At 36.4% G+C, this 23,313-nt stretch overlaps 1 protein-coding gene across 4 annotated transcripts in view; it reads right to left on the reverse strand.

The window, feature by feature from the left end:
* The window catches only part of TAF2 (TATA-box binding protein associated factor 2), a 59,568-nt gene extending 36,549 nt beyond the window's left edge, over window positions 1–23,019 (reverse strand). For 2 of the 4 annotated variants that reach the window (XM_088178713.1, XM_088178704.1), the window contains exons 1-12: window positions 22,427–23,019; window positions 20,930–20,983; window positions 19,989–20,149; window positions 11,598–11,713; window positions 10,125–10,266; window positions 9,508–9,739; window positions 9,008–9,192; window positions 8,329–8,442; window positions 6,929–7,028; window positions 5,240–5,325; window positions 1,591–1,726; window positions 403–557 (exon numbers count right to left, since the gene is read on the reverse strand). In XM_088178713.1, the coding sequence (XP_088034839.1) occupies window positions 403–557; window positions 1,591–1,726; window positions 5,240–5,325; window positions 6,929–7,028; window positions 8,329–8,442; window positions 9,008–9,192; window positions 9,508–9,739; window positions 10,125–10,266; window positions 11,598–11,713; window positions 19,989–20,149; window positions 20,930–20,983; window positions 22,427–22,480 (1,535 nt within the window). In that variant the 5' untranslated portion in view covers window positions 22,481–23,019. Of the gene's footprint in view, window positions 1–402; window positions 558–1,590; window positions 1,727–5,239; window positions 5,326–6,928; window positions 7,029–8,328; window positions 8,443–9,007; window positions 9,193–9,507; window positions 9,740–10,124; window positions 10,267–11,597; window positions 11,717–19,988; window positions 20,150–20,929; window positions 20,984–22,426 lie in introns of all 4 variants that reach the window. The other 2 variants (XM_088178709.1, XM_088178701.1) reach the window with 1 other exon arrangement.
* Window positions 23,020–23,313: the final 294 nt, after the last annotated feature.

Here is a 23,313-nt window from a genome sequence, read left to right on the forward strand (position 1 = left end):
ATTTCATGGTGATTTACTGGAAATTACATATTAAAATTCACCAGACTATAGCATTTTCCATGTCCGACTTCAGCATATTTCTATGGGCAGTGTCCTCTGGAATCCTTTTAGTATAATTTGGCCTTAAATTCCAGCAGAGTTCCTGTGCTTCTTTCAAAAGAAAACTTAAAATAATGAAATCCCTTCTAGTAAAGAACATGTAAAAAAGCCAGCATAGTTCAAAGGACTATGAAAAGACTGTGAACTTGTGGCTCAAATATATATGTAATTCACAGAATAATGTACTTAACTGTTTTATGCAAGGACATTTCATACCCTTTTTCACATTCCTTTGATAGTGCAAATTAAAAAAGCAAATTCATTCTCCATATTAACCATCCAGACCAAGAATAAAAAGGATACACCCACTGCTTTATTAAAGGTTGGATGTCTTTGCCTGAGACATTTGAGATAGATTTCAAAAACCCAGATGTGGAAACCAACATCTGACTCCACATGTGTGACTGGAACTTCTGAGATGAAGCAGTACTGGCCAGACTCAACAACTTGTTGAAAACCTAAAATGATAAAAAGTTATTACTTTCCCTAAATATTTCTATATAAAATAAGCTTTTCTGTTTAGTTTCAGGTCAATTGCAACTAAAGGCCTATAAACTTACTTTCTGATAACTGCCTTTAAAAAAACGTTTTCAAAATAAAGACATTATTGGAAATTATTTGCTTGACCATATTAGCAATTTTCAGTCCAAATGTATCTTCCTCCAAGTTACACATACATATATATGCACATATAAAATCCATTAAAAGATCATCAACTTTCAAAAATTATCTACAGTAAAAGAAATCACTGACTTTATCTTCTTTTTCAGAAATTAAACATTCATCAGATTCTCTGCAGTATTTTCAACCTGACAACTATCTATAATAGCTCTAGCACAACAACATACATGTTTTCCTTAAAAATAACCCCAAACCAAGGAAACAAAACCCCAACCCCCCAAAAACCTGAAGCTGATATGAAAATATCACTCATTTTTTAACTCTTTATTTGTAGCACACTAATCTTTCTACGGTATGTCATAAAAGATAATTAGTGAAGAAGAGAAATGACAGTTGTGCAGAAGTTCAGTACTTCAGAATAAAATTACAATCTTCTATTCAAATGCTTCTTCTAATATAAGCATCTAAGTTTCATCTAGCACTGAACACTTTGTATAATGAGAGAGCTGGATTTTCATTATTGTCATTATTTATAATTTCATTAGATTAGCTCACAGCAATACCAGTCATGGACAGTGAAAAATGCTCTCAGTGTTAACAACAAATCAAAATAACCCAAACCAATGAAACACCTTAAGATTAAAGAGAATATGCAGCATATAAAAAGTATTGTAAGTTACGCCATAAGAATAACAGCTAACCTTATCCTAACCCAAACTACCAATGTTTGTTCAGTCCTACTAAAACTGAAACTACAAATGGAATCTTAGGATGACCTGTTCTGTTCTTCTCTGAACTCTATTTAATGAAGAGAAATGCAATTGAAGACAAAGAGTTTTTTATATTCCACATAATCATCTAAATACTTACCTGTAACATGAACTCCATGCTAATTCTGTTTTCAATCAGTCTCATAACAAGATGTGCTTTACACTGGAACATAGTGTAATATTCCCAGGACAGAGTATGAGGGTGCTTGATTGAAAAATGTAAATGTGAAGCAGGGCTGGAAAAAAACAAAACCATAAAACAACATATATGCTGCGTTTTATTGAAACTTAAAATGTACCCCAGCAACCAAGCTTAGAGCTGCACCAACAATTACTTAGGATTTCTTGTACTGGTTTAGTTACAAATTATGGCACACTTAAAAAGACTAGTCACTTGTAGAGAGATAACAAGGGTGTATGTACCTGGCATCCAGCAAGCACTGTACAGAGATCAATGGCACATGACAGCTGCTGTGCAGTGCTGTAGAGATAGTGGAAGCACCACCAAACTGAGCAAGGAACCTGTGACTGAGTCTGGAAATTACTTATGAATCAGCAATCTTCCTGCTCCACTTCCATTTAAGAATGACTGTACACAGTAAATATTTTGCATTTAAATAAATAATTGTTGCAATTCAAGAAAAGTAGAAGTTTTACCATTCACAGAAAACTTTCATGTGATGAGTCTAAAGAATTTCTTTCCTTTTATTTTAGTTAACAATTTTATCTTTCATTATTTTGGCAAACTTGGTATCTTCTAAATTAGGTAACATGTCAAAGAACACTAGGCAGGTAATATTTAATCCTTGAGAAAAAAAGGACTTTTTTGTGTCCTTTTAAGGAGACACTTATTTGAGAAGTAGAATTTATTAACAGTATGACTTCATTTTAGTGATGAACGGGTCTGTGGCAACTGCATGTTGCTTTGCTATGTTTTTTCTTTCAGTATTTTTCACAGGACATTTGAGATCTCCATGAATGAATAACAAACATCTGAAGAAACCAGGTTTGCTGAGGTTTGCAAGCAAGTGTTCCAGGAAGACAGTACCAGAACTTAGCTCCTTATCTGCAGCCCTCAATATTTCTGATGGCAAGAACCAAGGTAGCTGCAATACCTTAGTAACTTTTCCATCCTTCCATTTACTGGGACTTGACTTTGCTCATGAGTATCTGTTTAAACGTCTTAAGAAGACACAAAAAGAGAAGTATTTCTAAATTTAAGCAAGTATTATCCTTCTTAGGTACAGTAATTTGGTGAAAGAAAAGTACATAGTTTAAGTCCTTTTTTGTAATTGATAAGCAGTTGCTCAAGTTCCCCTTATCAGAATTCTCCTGTTATTCTGGGTACTTCTCTATTCTAAGGTAGGGAAGAATTAGCAACCATGAAAGAATTGAAATTCGAGTAGGAAATTGAGGCTGTGGCTCAGACATTATATAATAACTTGGTCTCAGGATAAAAACGGTTTATCCAACTTCAAATTATACAGCTGATTGACTTTTGCAAAATTCTTTTCTTGCAAATTACAACCGAGCCAGGACCCACAATCCCAAAATCCCTTTTTAAATTTACTAAGTTTGATTGATTTTGGTACAGATAGATTTAACTGCAAAACAAGCTGAGACAAGTTTGCATATTTTTATATATATATATATATATATATATTTAAATTGACATTCAATATTAATACATTTCTTCAGATTATACTTTTCTTCAATCATTATATTCCACAGCTCTTACTGAACTGGCACCAAAACAGTGTTAAAATTACCAGTATGGACCTAGAACCTTTGTTGAAATAGAAAGTGAGCCAGTTTTTCCACAGAATTTTATACTGCTCATGCTCTTGAACACAGTCCAGTCATTCAATGCAAACATGGTTAGTAAGCTTCTTCCATACAAAATATATCTATATAAATTTCCAGAAGTTTTAAATTTTTACAGTAGGGTGGCAGCAGCACAATCAAAGAGAGCACAGTCTGAGAGAGGAGGACACAAAACGAAAAGGTTACACACAAAGCTCTATTCTGAAGCTTTCATCCATACAGCAGTTAATCTGCAGTTTTCTTCCCTTCATTGCCCCAGGCTCTGGGATTTTGTCTTTTAGAATAAGCACTCTGGAGCGCCGTGTTCGTGCTACACCAGACATAAACAGGAAGAATCTGAGACCTTTGTTTTGCACACAAATTAATTCATGTGTCTGAAAGAAGTTGGTTTTTTGGTTTTTTTTCCCTTGATGATTCATTATGATATTTTACTCCCAGTTTAGCTGAAAATTGAGATCATTACTTAACACAAATTTTCTTCATATTATTATTAATTGGAACTGCTGTGCTGCAAATACATTCGTCAGGAATCTGTATCATAACAAGCCAAAGAAAGAAATGAAATGCGTAGAATATAATGGAGAAAAACGTTCTAGGCCCCAGTATGAAAATACTTTCCTTAAATACAGATTATCTCCCAGAGCCAGGAACATATAATTTACATACAAGGGAACTCCACAATCTACAAAGAACAACAAGTTGTAATTCATGTTTAAGTGATGCTGTGGTTATTACTAACGAACTGTAATACAATGAAGTAGTAAAATAACTGTAGAAACAGTTTCCAACAATATATCACAGCAAGGAAACACAACTTTAAGAGCATTAGGACAAGATTTTGTCAATTATCTGTGTCCAAATCTAGACAAAATATAGTGAAACTAATAAAATAACAGAGATTTTGATTTCAGTGAATTTCCTTCATTAAAAATGTGCCCCTTATCTCTAGTTTCATCTGACCTTATTACTGTGAACTTAGTGATTTTCATAATTTATTCAGTTCTATATCCAGAGTTCTACCTTTAAATGAACAAAATCTGGATTTGCACACAATCAAATGCAGAAGAAACACTGTTATAGGCAATTTTGCTTGTATTTTCATATACAGGGGCTTCTGCTGCAGTAAAGAACAGAAGTAATTGTCTACCTGCACAGGCTCAACCTTGCAATTGTGCACATGCTGCTTGTGTTTCAAAAAGCAGCTCCTTGTGAGGCTGTGTTACAAAGAGGATCAATTTATGCAAGAAAAGAAAAACCCAGCAAAAGCTTGTCACTGAAACCCATATCAACTTACTGATCTGACATGTAGCAATATTTTTCTACCTCCAGTGTTTAGTATTACTCAGTGGGTAGTACTGGAATATTACAAGAGAGGGAAGAGGAATCATTCTAAGCTAGACATACTGAAGCCAAAACTATAGGGAAAATAAAAACCCAGCCAGTTCACATTGGTAACTAATAGTACTCCACAGATTACTGATCTAATACTTTTCTACCCTCAATATAATAAGACATCTCAGTCTAAGACTACAAAGTGATATCTGAGAGCAGAAAGAAAAAAGGGCAAAGAAATATAAAACTGATGATACCATAAAAAAGCCTGAAAATTACTAACTATTCCAAAAATAGCTCATGTCAAAATTCTGGCTCTATGTTCTCTCTTACCCTCTTACTGAAAAGCAGTTTCGTAACAGCATTAAAAACACTCATTATACTTAATTTCCTTTGAGATTCAAATTAAAAGAAAAAATAAAACAACAGGTATTACAATATACTCAAGACGTACTTTATGAGACCGGTAATACATGCCTTGGGCAGCTCGAGATCTTCAGCCTTTGGCCTTGTGCTAACCACACACCCAAGGCATACATTAATGGCCCCATAAAAACATACCCTGCAATGACTTGCAGCTTAAATAAACATACTTGTCTTTCTCTTTTCCTCCTCCGAATATTGGATGCAGTAAAACTCCTCCAGTCTTCAGTTCGTATGCCACGATTTGATCTAACTCCTAACAACAACATACAGAAGTTAGCATAATTTTGAAGAGCAGAGAAATTATTTAAAGAAGACAGGAAAGCTTTTAATATTGTTCAAGTCATACCTCCTAATAAGCTTGTTTACAAAGGGAGAAGTATTTTAAAATCATGGATGTACTTCAAAAGACAAACAATAATAAAACATTAGAAATTGGTAGTTTATACTTGTTCAGGGGCTGAATAGGGGGCTAATCCCCAACAGTGCTGAACTACATTATAACCAGAGTAGAAATATTCAATAAATAAATCATCTTTGACCAAAAGAAAGAAATGTGATCAGCATTTCACGCAATGTAAAACAACTACAGGCACACGCATACACAAATAAATATAATGTACTAAATATAGATATAAATAAATAAATAAATATTTATGTCTGGCCCAAGCTCTGCACTGAGTCTGAACTTGTGTGATGCCATGCCCAGGTTAACAAGTACACTTCAAGGCAGGATGCTTGTCACCGTCACCCAAAAGTCAACATGCATCAAATCATGTCAGCTGAAGCACAGGAAATGGAAACTGATGCCTGTCTGTAACCCAGTGTTAAAGATATTCCAAATGTTTTCATGTATTGAGATTTATTGGTACGTATCAACTTAGACACTTCCATATAGTGGCAATACGTTAGAAAAAGGGCAGAACTGGAGTCTGTGACAGTAGCACCTCTCAATTCTACATGGACACCTTTAGTTTAGTATGGACATATGGGGAACAACATGTGCAATTTCTGCTGCAGACAGCAGCGAACTCTTACAACAGACCTCCATCCAGTTCTGCCGTTCTCTGCAGCATCCACACTTCTAGCCAACACAAGAGTGGTGAACTGAAGGAGCATTAGGCAGAGAAGGACGTGGTATTGGGTTCCCAGATGAGTAAGGGATGTAAACAGGGCAAGTGGGGGTAGGATTTACTTTTTGGAATAGGGAGAATAAGAGAATGTGAAGAGAAAGAAGATACGTATCTTTTTGTGAATAAATGTTACTGGCAAAGAATGAGGAGTCACTGCTGCTATCACTAGAAAGAAATTTTCTCGAAGATTACATTTGGAAACATAAGCTATAGACAGAAATGTATTTTCCAAGAACAGGAATCACTTTAAGCAGGGATTTTTTTAATGTTTCATTATTTCATGTAGTACTAAAAGATACTAAAAGATAACTGAACCACCACTGATTCAAGCTAATACTGGAGCCTATATGGATAGCCATCACAGCATAATAAATCCATCAAATACAAATCCTTATGAATCCTATATTCTATTCTAAGTATCCCAAAAGTATTATCTTTTTCTGACTCTTTTTTTTTAGTTCAGGAGTCCAAACAAAAACAGGAAAATTAATTGCATAGAGAGACAACAACAATTATTATTCATTATTCATATGGCAGTCACAAAAATCTATTTTGGTTTGTATGTTCAGTGCTCTTCCTTGCAGCAAGTGGTAAAAATACTTTAGGTCTGAGGTTTGTCACTACTAAAAAGGTCTTTAGATTGCAATGCAAAGTCATATTATATTCTGTTTTTATACTTCTTTGATGCAAAATGTCTGAAAGGTATAGAAAACGCTATGATGTTACCTGTTTAATCCAGTGACGATACTCATTAACACCAAAGGTTTTTTTCATCCAAAGGCCATAAATGTAACCAGAGATTCCCTTTAGCACCCATTCATCTGACCTATTTTAAGAAACAAACATTAATTGTATCACTTCAGAGGATGTTTTGTAAGGGATGGTATTTCTGACCAGTTCAAAAATAGCCAGAAATTTCAAGAGGTTGTATAACATCTCTAAGTCAACAGAAGTCTGATGAGCTGTGAACCAATTTATGGAACTTGGCACCTGGACAGGACTAATGAAACTGAAAAGTCAGTGAAAACTGAACTTTTACCACAGAAATCCAGATTAAAATATGAAACCAAACTATTTCAGCTGAAACAATAATAATAAACAGGTGGAAATGAACACAAAAGTTAAAGCAACTGCTAATCTATATGATCTTAATTTCTTGATAAACAACTCAATGCAGTGCAGAAGATTTGGACAGTAAGTAGACAAAATATCTCATAATTTGGTGGAAACCCTTTTAAACACATCTTCTGTAAGTTATGCTCTAAGAGAGAAAAAATTGACAAAAACTACAACATGATCATGAACTAGAACCTTAAACAGAAAAATGATATTGTACACAGGGTATGATGAAATAAATAGAACAAGAACATATAAAAATGGAGTCATTATGAAGGATGCAAAAAATTGCCTTCATCACAGAAGTAGGTTAGAAATAAAGAAGAGAGTCAGAGAAATTACAACAGTATAAACGTCAATTTAAGAACATGTTGATTTCCTTTGTTTTAAAGACAAGGTTGCTCTGGCACACAGACTTTTGCCATAAAAAAAGTAATGGGTTACTTTATTTTTTGGGTCTCCAATAAACAGAGTGTATGCAAAAGGATTTAACATAAATACTGATCAGAACTGCAAGAGCCATTTGGGGAGGTTTTCTGAGACATGGAGTTAAAGCCACCTTAGCAGGAATTTTCCTACTTGACACCAATTTCTGCATTCTCCTCTCTGAAAAACTTCTTAATTTATTAGTTCTGTGCTCTACAAGTACTTTGCATGCAGGCTATACTTGATCATTCAAAATATCTAATAGAAATTGACTGATCATGCAAAAGAGTTACCTTTCAAAAATTTTCAGATGCCAAAGCACACTACAACATTCAGGAAGATATATTCAATCTATACAATATTTGGAACTTTTGCCTCTTACATTCTCCTTTCAAAACAACAAAAAATACTAATGAATTTCATTTACTGAGCTGGGTTTATTATTCTTACTTTTTCCTCCATTTTCCCTTTCTTCTACAATTACTGTTTTACTTATTTTTCTGATAAAATGCAATTCACAAATTACAATTTGAGTGTCCTAGATCCTCCCCATTTTCTGGAAAATACTATGGTAAAATACTTACCAGGACATTCTGGATATGAAACATCCAAAGAACTGCTGGGCCAGGGCCTGTGCCAAGCATCTCCTTGTCAGTGGAGTTTCATCTATAATCATTGCACTGTGCAAGAGATTTGTGCTGGACCCCCATAAAAAGAAATAACACAGCATGAGCACTGGCTCCAAAGAAACACAAGAGCCTTAAAACCAGAACAAGTAAAATAATTTCTACACTGTTTTTTCAATGAGATAGTAACATCTTTTAAATTTTTTTATTTTTAATAATCTTAATGCAGGCAGATCTCTTGCTATTATAATCTATACATAACTCTCTGTGTAGAATCTAAGTAGTTTAATTGGTGAAACTCTCTTGGATTCCTGATATTCTATTCCAGCTGGAGAGAAATAAAACACTATCAAACTTCTGCACTTAATCTGAGATTAAATACCTCATGCATGGCATTTCTAATTCAGAAGGAAAAATCACTCCCAGTTTCTTCTTAAAGTAAATCCAACATCTTTACAACAGATAAAAATCGAAATGTGTTAAGAGCCTGTGATGTCAATAAAATCAAGCGTTTTCAAACTAGAAAGCCCAAAACTCAGGCTACAAAAATAAATTAGAGTTTCATGTATTTCCTAACAGTCTTGGATCTAAAGCTTCTAGGCCTGTGGATTTAGGTGTAATTTTCCCAAATACTAACCTGAAAATACTCATGGATGCATAAGCAGCTACTTCAACATAAGCTTCATCTATAAAAACAGTCTTGAAACAAGAGTAAGGATAGCGGCAGGTAAGAATCTCCTCATAAAATTCAAACACCTCATGAAGGTAGGATGTGGTGTGTTTGAGCAATGGCAGAAGTTGTGGTAAGCAGAAGTGAGTCACCTACAAACAAAGGAAAATTTGTTACAAGACCTATGAATATATTTAAATACATAAATATCAAGTATATTATGTATCAGGGAAGAAACCAAATTTCAACTAAATTTACCCCATAAATTCAGATATAAATGGAATTACTGCTTATTTTAAGGCTTTTTGGAGATAAATTTAAATACAGGCATTACTAGACAAGTTTTACCATATAACTGTACTGATGAAGGTTGATCTAGAAATACTTGGACTAATATACAATGACTGCAACAAAAAACCCCAGTAACTCTTTCGAAAAAAACCAAGGAGGCTTCTATGGTATATTACCTCATGCATGTATGGATCAACAAGGATTTCAAAAGGTCCAATTGCCAAGGAGATGTTAGAAGCTGCAGTTGGAATAGTCAACATGTAATGAAAAGTCTTCTTTCTCATATCATGGGTGTACACAGTTTCCACCAAATCTCCATTTGAAACAGCCACCATTGCAGCATCTACAGTATACTCAAGTTTCCAGGTACACAACTCAGAATATGAATCCACACAAGGAAACCAAAATCTAGGAAGGTTAGGATTGGGGGGAAAATGGTTAACAATTATACTTAACGATCACCTTTTCCACAGTTGATTTTTCTTTCAAGTTCCAAACTCTATCCCTAAATACTTTAAGAATATATGAATGTTGACATACTGACCCCTACAATACATTAACTTCATGAAGTTTTACAAGTGTATTTTGTCTTTACCTCCTGCTGAGCTCTAAAGACTAGACATTCTAATTACTAGTCAAGAGATGCTACTTCACACTGGTAAGCTCCTTTCAAGCACAAATTAAGTTTTAGAATTTTATAAACTTAAAAGAATTCAAATAAATTATTTGTATTTCCTACACTCTGAGAATAAACAGGAAATACAAATCTAACACTCAAAGACAGTTTTCTTACCTTGTAGAATTTTGATAACCGCATGAAAAGACATGAGCCCCTCTTTCTGCCATGTTGCCCTCCATGTTGGGTACCACAAAATGAAGGCCTCCTTTTGGCTGGTCCAGAGAAAAATTTATATGCACCTTTAGGACTTTTAACTCTGCAGCAGAAAGACCAAAACTGGAGTAAGTATAAACAACTTACACAAAAGTAATTTCAGAATAGTAACTCAGTTTTGGACTCTAGGTCTTTGAAGATTATGTGATAACTTCATTCTCATGGACTTCCCAGTCAACTTACAAAGTACAGCTCAAAGCTTACAAAACTGAGACGTACCTAAGCACAACTTACAGGAGATGAATTTATAAGAACTTTCATTAATTAATAAAAACTGCAATTGGAGTCACATTTCATCTTCCAATTCCCAAACAGTAAAGCATATTTATACAGACTATACCCTAACCATGATCTCCTTGGCACCCTGCTAAAAAAATTTTCTCCAAAATCTCTATGAAGCAGGCACATTCTCAAAGGACATATTATTGTCATTTGCAATTGCTTAAAATCTCTTACTATAGTTAATGCTTTTCCTGTAACTTACTTAAGTGCCTTTGCTTTGGTTTAGTTTCACAGAAATCTCACCTATGAACAGATAGGCAAGATAAGAAATTCAAGCATATACTGAAATTTATCCCACAGGTATCACCATATTTTGGCACTCGAACTTTGAAAAGTGAAATTGTACATGTTTGAATATTTTTCCCTTCTAGGCTTGCAGGTAAGGAAACAGGAACTTACACAAAAAATAAACAAAAATGTCTTTCCCATCAAGGTGCATCTGACAATATTGCATGAGTCAGCCTCATGATACAATTATTATTCTCTCAGAGGGCTCATAAATCCACGGGAAAAACCGATAAAACCATGCAAGAAATAATATAAGAAACTACTAAGATCCCTGTAAGAAAATAATCAACACTGGAGGTGTTTACTAAAATAGTTCCTTATTCCAGGATCTAGTATACCAGTTTATAAAGGAGTATACTTTCACTACCAAATCAATTTTAAAATTAGCATTCCTCAAAGTCAGATGGCATAAAATTAGTTAAGCTTTGTAAAAAGATGTATATTACTTTATCCTTGTAAATTATTTTCTTTGTTGGATATTATATAGATTGTAAGCAATTTCAAAATTACAATTTAGCCTTCAGTACACTCCATTATTCCCACTTCCTCAAGTATTTTCCTGGGGTCATGACCACCCAAGAGTATGTTTGTATATAGTGTCAAGAAACCTTGCAACACTTCATATTACCAAAACGTGAAATTATTTTTCAGAGTTCAAGTGGAGAGGAAAAAGGAAACAGTAATCAATAATTCATAAAATAATGTAACACTACTTCTACTTCTTCAAAGCTATTCTCTTCCTAAGCAAACTTGTAGCTGACAACTCTGACATCCTAAATTAATTTTTCAGCATGGTCTCTTTACCATCAACATGTTTCCACAGCTCCGAGGGAACCTTAATGCAGAGTTCTCCGTTTCCAGCATCTGGATCCACAGCACTGACAGCAGCAGCATAGGCATTGGAGAAATAGTTGAGATTCCTCCTGTCAGAAATACCCAGTTAATTCTAAAAGTACAACTGAGCCGAACCACAAGAAACAATTAAGAAGTCAAGACAATTTCTATACTGAATTTCGAAGTGCATGGACGACCAAGCGTTTTGGTTTGTTTCTAAAGGAACGGAAGAGAAAAGGAGTACAGATCAGATTTCAACAACCAGAACTTAAAATATGGCTCTTGCAGAAGTGATCTGTGATCAAAACCACTTAAGCAGTAGTAACTCCCAATAAACTGAGAAATGCTCAGTGTTGTTTTCTTGCCAGTAAGAGTAGTATCTACATTTACTGGAACAGAAATTTTAAAATCTGGTTTTTATTTTGGATGAAGTTTGTATCTTTATTCTAAAGCTCCGTCTTGAAGATCTGCTTCCTCATATATTGCAGTTTTGCTCTTATCTTGCTTTCCTAAATGTAAGATTTTAGCTTGGCAATGGCATTTTTTCCCTTTTAGCTTGATGGATAGGAATAGGAGGTTTTTTTTAATGCACTTGTAAGTAACACATAAAATATTGTGAGTTTTGCCATTAATACACAAACACAGAAATACGTGCTATACTTTATAGTTTCTAGTTATATTTTAAACATTTTTTAAAGTGTACTGTTATTTATTTAAGATGCAAACACAGTTTTTTTGTAATAAGGTTTGAGCTATGTAAGGTTTTAACTATGTATCAGTTGCTTATTAACTCCTCACTTCATTACAAAGTCCTATCATTACTTCAGTTATGACTTAGATTAATTGTATTCTACTGAAATGAGCAGGAACATGTCTTCTGTTAAAGTACTTATGACTAGGATGTTACCTTATTATTTAATGTGGAGAATGACCGGTGAAGTTCAAAAATAACCCTGCTTTTACAACTTTATGCGATAGCTTTTATACTTCTTCAAAATGGATTTCTAAACTGTTTAAAGCATGGGAGCAAAATCTTTCTTAATTCTAATTCTCCAGTACACACAGTTTTTCAAAAGCTTGCACAACTATACCTGAAGAGAATGTTCTTGACTAACTTATCACCTTTCCCACAGAATTTAGCTGATGAATCCAAGCACTGTGGAAGCAAGATACAATCAAGCATAAAGCAGTCAGGGAATCACAGAGCCACAGAACACTCTGGGTTGGAAGGGACCTTCCAAGGTTATGTAGTCCAACTCTCCTGGGGGAGGACAGTGACATCTAGATGAGGTGGCTCAGAGCCCTGTCCAACCAGACCTTCCATGTCTCCAGGGATGGGGCATCTATCACCTCCCTGGGAAACCAGTTCCAGAGTTTCACTGCCCCCACAGTAAGAGTTTTTCCTTGCACCTGGTCTAAATCTACCCTCTAATAGTTTAAAATCATTACCCTACTGTATCAAGCCCTACTAAAAAGTCTGCCTCATCCTTCTTATAAAGCCCCCTCTAAGTACTGAAAGGTTGCAGTAAGATCTTCCTAGAGCTGCATCTTCTCCAGGCTGAACAACCTCAACTCTTTCAGCCTTTCCCCACAGACAGATGCTCCATCCCTCTTACTATCCTGGATCTGCTCCAAGAGGTCCATGTCCTTCTGTGCTGATGACCTCAGAGCTGGAAGCAGCACACTGCAGGTGGGGTCTCACAAGGGCAGAGTGGAGTGGAGGGGCAGAGTCCCCTCCCTCACACTGCTGGTGATGCAGCCCAGGACACTGCTGGCTTTTTGGGGTGCAAATGCCAGCTCATGCTGAGCCTCTCATCCATCAGCACCTTGAAGTCCTTCTCTGCAGGGCTGCCTGCAATCCCTTTATCCCTGAACCTGTACTGACACTGGGGATTGTCCTGACCCAGGTGAATGATTACTGCACCACAAGAGAGTAAATTAACTTCTGGCTGGGGACTCCACCTTCCGTGGAATCTGAAGTCCACACAAAGCAGACATGAGCTCATTTCAGGATTTTGCTCTCATCTAACCATTCTCTGTTCACCACCCACAGAGGAAACAACCCAAATTACAGTACTTTACTTGGAAGAACAAAGTATAATTAACCAGGACAGCAACACCATTCAGTAAGTCTAGGTATGTCAAACACCATGCTTAATATTCTGAGTCTTCCACATATAAAAAACTTCGATAAAACACAGAAATATATTGAGAACATATTTTCACGTAGCTCTTCATCTTTGGCAATAATAGTGCACAAATTCCCTGGCACCACTACCAAGACTGAGAATATCAGGAGCAGTAAACTTTTCTACTTTGCTTGGAAGCTTCTGAAAATCAGACATGAATAGTAAATGGGACCATTTCAGTACAGAAACACACAAATCTCAAGTTTTAACACACTTTTCTTTTCCTTTTTCACAGTAAACTGTATTTTTAGGTCAGACATAATGCCATCCAGTTTTAAAAGAAAAAGGCTGAGTTTGTACTCTGGAATATAGTATAAATTCAGGAATGGCTCCAGAACAATTCCAGCCCACTTAAACTCTAGCTGATGTGGTGCCTGCTATTCTCATTCAAGCACCACTACTACCCCACTCACTAAGGAGACTACTGTTCATCTAATCCTGTAGGGATGCAGCTGAAAGTGTCAAATGGGAAAATAAGTCCTTTTTTTCTATACAGGTAGCTTTTAGTTCATTTACTCCCTTGATATGTCATACTGAGGGGTCAAAGAACCTCCCTAAGCAAAGCTGCTTTAAGCTGTCCTTCAGATGGAACCCTAGAAGGGCAAACAAACACCACTGGAAAAACTCTATTTCGAAAGAGACTGCATGGCTAAGAACTATTAGTAATCAAAAAAGCTAGCAAAAGAAAGCCTCAGTAACATTCTGTTAAAGTCCAAAGTGTTTAATTTTACTCCAAACTGTTTCTGAAAATTGACTATTATTGATAGGGATCCCTTTCCTACACATCAGTGAGAATTTGTTCAAACTTTGAGGACTGTGATGAGCTTGTGGCTACATTTTAAACGTCACTGGGTTCACAGACAGGAAAAGATTATGATTTTACAGCAAAGAAGGTAGACTCCAGAGTTTAACATTTTATGGAAAATAAGTCTATTCTTATATTTCTATTTTTGTGAAGTGTTCCACTTCAAAGGGGTGATTCATCATAAAAGGAATCCATTAAAGGCGTAGTAGTACCATGGATTAATCTTTTCATAGGTTGAACTACTCTCAATAAACTGAATATGGCCATTTTAAGAAAAACAGAGCATATGCCAAAAGTTACAGTCCAAGGAACAATGATAAATTTTCCTAATGCTGAGTGTAGATTGACAATGAAAAACAAATGTGTATTCATGGCTTTTTCCCAGTAGAGATACATTTTGTTGTCAGAATTCACCCCAAACACTTAACTACAGACCAAGCGCATATAGCTTGAGTGACTGTAAAGAAGAGATTCTGCAGAGACTTATTTTTTACTATTACTATGCTATTTCCATAGCATTCCTCATTAGTAGCTGCACCACTGCTACAAATGTATGTGCCAAACAGCAAGTCTGTTTCATTCACTGTTTTCATTAACTTCAACTTGGTAAAGTAAGTTCTTTGCTCTACCTGTAATTCATTACTCTTCATTACCTGTAATTCATTACTACTTTACTTTGCTTCCCAAACAGAATAAGCACTTGATATTGGAGTACATGCAAGATACATAATTTTAAATACATAATACATATAGGTGATTTATTAATAGGGCAATGATTTGAATCTTTGTCATGCTGAAAAACGTGATTTTCAGTCTTGGTCAAATTTAAGAGCTTTGTCATCTCTTTTCAAAAGTGCTCTGCACCTTTGTGGCATGGTCTAGCAATTCCTCCATTTAGTGTTTCCACCGAAATGACCTCAAACCACGTGCCACTGTCTCTCTCTCCACCCTGCCCCGGTGGTGGGCTGCAGAGGAGAACTGGAGCCACAAAAGGTAACGATTATGGATTGAGGTAAGAGCAATTTACCAGAGACATCAATGAAATAAAACAACGAACAGCAACAGCAACAATACCAACAAAGTGTATGAGAAAAGAGGTGAATGATTCACATGGTATTGCTCATTCCAGGAAAACTCCTGAAAATACCTGACCCCTCTGCCATGCTGTGGGACCTGGAAGCAAGCCTTTTGCTCGCCCCTGGAAAATGAGGTGAGGTGGTAGAGAACAACCTGAAGCCCTGAAGGCTACCACATTGCTCTCTCTCACAGTTTACTGCTGCTTGTAAATAAAGCTACAATGAAGTCAGAGGATATCAAAATATTTTCATATTTGTAATGTTTAAGTACTACAGGCTTCAAGCTAAAAAAAAGACGAATGAACCAGCATTGCACAGGAAAGCACTATGTGCACATGAGCTAGCTATACCAAAACACAGCTTCTTTTATACGGAAAAATAAATAACACTAAAATGTAACAGCTTCTCAGCCTGGCATTCTAATTATCCCACAAATGTGAAGCATGTAAGCAGACACAGTGGGATCATCACGAATTTCACTTACCAGAGATCAAACTACTGCACCCAAACTCCAAACTTTTGCTGCACCTATTTAACAGTTTACAATCTCAACCATAAGATTAAGAAAAAAAAATCTCCTTTGCCAGCTTTAAATAAATAGGGCTGAGATACAAGCAGTTGTCTCAGTATTCAAAATATGCACTGGGATTTCTATATAGAAGGTAGAAGGACAGCCCAGAAAAAGCAAACTCATTTCACTTATACTGACAGAAGGAAGAAAGCAACAATTTACAAGAAAGACGAGGAGGATAGGCAGGTGTAATACACAAAAACTTTAGCAGCCCTAAAACATGACCCAAATAAACATCCTCCAACACTATGTGCAGTCTTCACAAGATTTGGAACTCTTCTCAAAAGCACGAGTAAAATGGGATTCTCTGCCAGGTTGTGTACACACAGTAAACAATGTGAATTATTTCATACCCTACACCACTGTTCAGGTGTTTGCTTGGCCAGGAAGGAAGTGACTGCATTATCTAAGTTCATACATCTCTTCTGATACGAAAAAGCCATGCTGTCCTGAAGCCTCCAGGGGAAATTAGGAGACAGAATTCCAACTTTATTTCTAGATAAACCTTTAAACACTCCCTCACTTGTTATCTGAAGTTATGGTTTAATGGAAAATTTGCAATGGTATCAAAGCTAAAATATATTTTATGTGCTAATTAATGGCTTCTAACCTTTCCTACAAATTTCACTGACTTTTAATTACCTTTTTAGTGAAGGTTTTTCTGATATTCAGGGGAACTGAAAATATACATGACTGAAAAAATTGTTTCACCTTCTGCAACACTGAAAATGTGAAATGATAGAGACCACGTGTCAATGATTTTCTCCTCAAAGATGCTAAAACCCAAAAGTACAATCTGAACCGAAAACAAGTTGAATATTTCAATTCAGAACACAAAGAGGAGATCTCACAGATCTCACCAAGAAGTAGCAAAGAGCAGCACAGTGAAGAAGACAGAATTGTGTCATACAAAAAGCTGAATTTCTCAACCCTCTTTTAACTGTTTTCCTGCATGCCAAAATTTGTACAACATAACAGTGAACCATTTCTCTTAATCTCCTATCAGCAAACATAAGCTTTCAAGTCAGAGATACTGTAGCAAGTTTCCTAATTTTTACTCCATACAGAGTTTTCCATTTTAAATAGAATTCACTAACTAAGGGAGTAAGAAGTCTTCAGATTATTTTAACTTTGATAAAAAGGTAGGAAAGCGTCCATTAAATTAACAACTTTTCTAAATACTTATGCCCCAGACAAGCTATTTGGAAAAAATTTCTTCACAGAAAAGACTGTAAAGGTTGGAATAGATTTCCCAGGGAAGTGGTGGAGTCACCATTCCTGAAAGTGTTCAAAAACCATGTGGATATGGCACCTGAAGACATGATTTAATGGTCATGGTGGTGCTGGGTTGACAGTTGGGACTTACGATGATCTTATGGGTCTTTTCCAATTTCAACACTTCTATGATTTTACATGTTCATTTAGAAAATAACACCTAAGAAACTAAAAGCATTATGAAAAAAAATTTAAATGTTTGCAAATACAATCTTATAACTTGAATTTGTATTTGCTACACACAACAGGGAAAAGTTAATATTGAAAACAAAATATTTTAAATAAATAGATTGCCAAGAACCTTCTTCCTTTCCCATTTACTAGCTCAACAGACTACTTAAGAAAACTGTGCAAAAGTTTCCCTGTAAGATCAGAAACAAACCATCATGTCTCATCTGTGTCCCGTTCAAAGTAATTGCTGCAGCTAAGCAGCAAGAGTACAAAGGACACTATGACTAAACTTGCCATAACAAATGAGAACTTGGAAGAGATGACCAGATTATTAGATATAAAGACTAGTACAAACCACTGTTTCTAGAAGCAGTCCTTTGTAAAGAAGGGCAGAGAACACACTGATGACTTTTTTGAGGTACTAATTCTGGAGTTTTTAGATTTCTAGTATTTCTGCTTGCAATCCTGCCTAAAGAGCAGAGATGCTATATTTAACTACCCAATTGTGACCAGATATTTTAATGGAAAAATACATCTTACTTCCTCTAATATTTTGTAACTCATGTTGCCTTTAACTTCTGAGATACAGAAAGAGGCATACCAGTTTTTCTAATGAATATTTGGTGACCTCTGTCTTTCATAACTATGAATAACACAGGAGTTATGAAATAAAAGAGATTTTCTATTAAATTTGAATAGTTTGAACAAAACACTCTGCACCTTCACCACAAAATGACAGAATTCTCTCTCCTAATTCCTTTTTTAACATAATGGAGTGCTCACTCTGATCATTTTAAATGCTGCTCCTTTCTCACATCTTCTAGGAGTTACGCAGGATTCCAGTTATTACAGAATCACAGAATGGCTGAGGTTGGAAGCGATTTCTGAAGGTCTTCTTGTTCAACCCCTCAGCTCCAACAGGGTCACCTACAACCACTTGCCCAGGAGCATGTCCAGATGACTCGAATATTTCCAAGGATAGAGACTCTACAGTCTCTGAGTAAACTGTATCAGTGTTCAGTCACCCTCACAGTAAAAACTCTTTCTTAATGTTCAGAGGGAACCTCCTGTGTCTCAGTTTGTGCCCACTGTGTTCGGTCCTGTCAGCAGATGTAAGTTAGAATACACGAAATTCTATCTAGAATACAAGAAAATGCTTTTTACTGTGAGGGTCGTCAACACTGGAGAAGATTGCCTGAAGAGACTGCAGAGATTCCATTCCCAAAGATGCTTAAAACCCAAATGGACACAGCCCTGTGTAACCTGCTCTACCTGACCCCGTATGAGCAGGGGAATTGGACTAGATGATTTCAGACAGTCTTTTGCAACCTAAAGGACTCTGTGATTTTTTTTATCAGCTGCTGTTAAACAACACTTTCACTAGAAGTCTTTTAACAATTCAGCAAATTGTAAATTCGACCAAGCCAGCTAAAAGAAGGAGTGAGAATATGAATGCTCCAGCAAATCAAAAGAGAATACCTAGGGAAAACATTTGCACTTCATGCTCTTACCAAAAATGAAATGGCTGCAAGATTTTTTGCTAAAGCCCCTTTGCATATCAGTTCCCTAGAACATGCATGATGCCACATGATTTAAAACATACTCTTCAATATGAGATGGTGAAAAATTTGAAACTTTTCCTTTCAAATTTTGAAGTGATTTCAGGTTCTAGGACTTATACTGTTACCTACAACAATAAATAATGAAAGTTTGATTCCTTAGGAAAGGTCAAAAGCTTTACTTTCTAACTCTTCACAATAATCTAGAATCCCTGCAATAAGGATTCTGAATTTTTGACATAATGAGCAAGTCACAAAGCAAACAGAATTACAAATATACTCAAGTGGTTCAGTATCAAGACTCAAAGAAAACTGTGTAACTCTGATAATAAATTCAGTGTCCTATATAAATGAACACTGTATTTGCAAACTGAATTATTTAAGCCCTTGCATAACTGATGAATAAAGAAATATACAGTGTGTCTTGAGCACAGAGATCAAATCCAAGGCTTTTTTTCTCCATAAAGAAGTACTTTATAGAAAATTTCTTTTATACTTCCACAAAACAATACAAAGATATATTAGCACAAGAAATTCTAAAGAAAACTAGTGTAAGAGTCAAAATTGCTGCCAAAATACTTCCCCAAAATTAAGGTACCATACCAAAAGTTACCATTAGAAATTACTAGATAAAACCTGAAAGTAAAATAGAAAAGGTTATACTTAATAGCAACAGAAAACACTACATCTGCAGAGTCTTAAATACATCACTTACTGCTTTGACTCATGGTGACAGACCTCCAGCGTTGGATCGTTATAGATGAAAGCTGCTTCTAAATCATTGACTCTCACTCTGTAAATCCTGCACTGTTTACTGTTCAGCTTGATTCTGTTCAGGTTTGCAACTGTGGGAAATATTGTCAGTTCCACATAACCCTATGAAAACACAAATCAAAATCTTCTGTTAAATCGTTATCAACTCAAAAACTAGAGAGATATAAAAAATTATTACTAATACAATTTTTAAAAATCACTGGTATAAAGATGATATTTTCAGATTTAAAAAGGAAAATGATTTGCCCTTAAGATTTTCCACATTTTCTTTCATGCCATTTAACAGGTGAATCTTCACAGCTGTAAATGAAACAAAACAGGAAATTCAATGTGAACTGACAATCATACCTGTTTTACTGGAAAAAATCTGCTTCTATTGACTAGATTTCAAAAGTTATTAGCATCACTATGTTGTATGTTTTGGCATCTGAACTTGAGACAAGGATTCTTAAAACCTAAGCAGAGTCCTTTCAAACAAATGGGTTAACTGACAAAGACTCTTGAAGACTTGAGGCCTGAAATGATGAAAGCCTCTTCAAAGCCCAAGTGAACTCACACACAAGGCAGCACTCTGTAAGCCTATCCCTAACATCAGCTAACACTGTGTGAGCATGAATTTGGAACTGCAAACTGCGCTGTAATATTTACAATGCAGCAGCCTTCATTTAGTAATCTTTTACTAAAAATGCTCACAATTAGAAAGTATTTTATTTGATACATCTCAAGCAATGACAGACTTATGAGAAGCATCAGATTAGAAAGTACAACATATGAAGTATCTGAACAGCATAATTAGCTTGTGAGTGCAGTTTTTACCTCTAAAAGCATGAAGAATACCCAGACACTTAACTTCTACTTCACACTTTATTAAGAAATACTTACTACAACAGACTTTCTCTGAAAATTTATGTTGTTGATACAAACTACCTGATGAGTTGTGCTGAAAGAAAAAAAAAAAAAGTAAGGTTTTGCACAAATGCCAGCATTTAAAATAATACTTTAACCCAGTTTAACAGAGAGCCACACAGGATATATGTACATATGGATAAATAATGCAAATAGAATATACTTCTATAAAAATCATTAATGATTATCTCAATCTTTTATGCGGTCTAAATCAAATAATGAATAGAAGTTACCGACAATGTCAGGAAAGTCCCCCAAAAAATCAAACATAGTATCATACCAGTATGAACATTACCAGTAATAAAAAAACCAGGAAGATAACATAATTTCTGAACAACACTTATCTATATGTAAAATAAAGAATTACAAATGGCAATGCCAAGGTCTAAAAATGTAGTGATGAGCAGGATCAATAACGGCAAGAGCCAACACTTGCAATCAGAGAGCTGTGGAAAGTTTACCTGGGGAGTTGACACTTGTAAATAATTTATATAAGCAGCTATTACACATTAAAAGATACAGTATGGACTGTTACAATTAGCATGCCATAAAAATTTGTAATTTAAAATAATGCCAATACACGAATCAAAATAGGTATTTCATACTAGTCAAATGCATTTGCTTACATTTTGAGTGACGTATTGGAACCCCTGGTAACTAAAACTCTGATTTAAAAGGCAGGAGATAAAGTAATTCCGATTTTAAAAAAAACTGTAATTTATTTCTATGTATTTTCCTATAGTAGGTGTCATCTTCACAGTAGTGTATTTCATGACTCAAGACAAAACCTTGAAATAATTCAACTTCTATGGCACATCACACTTTATCTGCACATATCCTGTGCATTAAGAAGTGAAAGTGCTTCAGATGAAATAAAAAGTTTGATAAAAATTCTTACAATAGACATATCTAAAAATGGATTCGGATGTCACTTACATTTAGTGTATATGAGAAGACTGATCTACTTAAAAATACATTTGTGTAACAGATTTATAAAGGGATCAAGGAGGTATAACAAGAAATCTATTAAAATGCACTAAAATCCACCATCAACTGCTTTGTAGCTTGGTTACAACCCAAGCAGTGAATGTGTGAAGACGATAATTTGCTTAAGAAAGCGGTTTGCTGCAAAGGCAAGCATTTTTTTGTACATAAAAAAGCCCTTAAGTCAAAAGGGCTTCTTGACACAGCAAGTACATATGGAACATCGTAGTCTTTAGTGCGGATACTGTGTGAAAAAGTGTACAAGGTTTGAAGAGCATAATGTAAATATCTTCGTGAGACTGAATGGCTGACAGACTTGCTGCCTATTTACACATTAAAACATACATCTGCAACACGCATTTTCTGAATGCAAGCTACACCACAAGCAACAACTCCAACGTTCTTAAGCAAATCATTATTAATCAGCCTGTGGTCTGATTCAGTGAGCATTGGTTTCAAGTATAGCAATTTTTAAAAAATAGATACTTATAATTTATAAGGTCTTGGGCTTTCAAATCCTTTGTCTCCTTTCTTCCTATTCATCCTGAACCGCAGCACTAAACACACACTGCTGACCGTCACACTGGCATCAACATCATCCTCACTCAACGGGTCCTTCGAATTTTCCCCGGGTCACGCCGTATGTGATCACTCATCTCCTCAGCGGCTGCGTGACCCCCAGCAGTCCGGAACTCCAGCCCGAGGGAGCACCATCGTTACAGCACCACCACCAAGTAGTGTTTGTACATAACCTTCTACGGGTGCACGCAGCCCCTCTGTCCGCTGGGGTTACGGAACCAGTCCAGAGGCGGTTCCTCTCCGCGGGAAATACGGCAAACAACCGGCTCAGCGGGCAGCGGCGGCGGGAGCGACGGAATCAGCAGGGCCGCGGCCAGGACGGCCGGGCAGGCACCGCGGTCCGCGCTCCTGGGAGCGCCGGCTGGGGATGCACCGTCCGCTGAGAGCCGGGAAAGGTGCGGAGGATCGAGCGGGCCGGGCGGTGGCCGGGCCCGGGGCAGGGTCGGCCCCGCGGGTCTCCCTCAGCAGCGCGGCCGCCGCAGCTCTTCCGCAGCCGCCGCCATCTTGCCGGTCACCTCCGACCCCGCGGGTGAGGGGTCACGGCCCGATTCACTGAGCTCTGTCGCTTTAGCCGGAAAGGCTTTTGGAGTTTTGGTTTTTACAGAAGGGCGGCTCAGCGGCGGCGGCAGCCGGAGAAAAAAAAAAGAAAAAGAAAAAAAAGAAAAAAAAAAAAAAAAAAGAAAATAATCCAAAAGCGGAGAGGGGCCGCGCCGCGTCCTCGTGCGCAGGCGCGGCAGCTCGCGCAGGCGCGGGCCTGGGGAAGGCGGGAACGGGCGGCGGAAGCGAAGGCGAGTCGG

Source organism: Sturnus vulgaris, chromosome 1 (genome assembly GCF_052056855.1).
Source record: "Sturnus vulgaris isolate bStuVul1 chromosome 1, bStuVul1.hap1, whole genome shotgun sequence".
NCBI lineage: Eukaryota > Metazoa > Chordata > Aves > Passeriformes > Sturnidae > Sturnus > Sturnus vulgaris.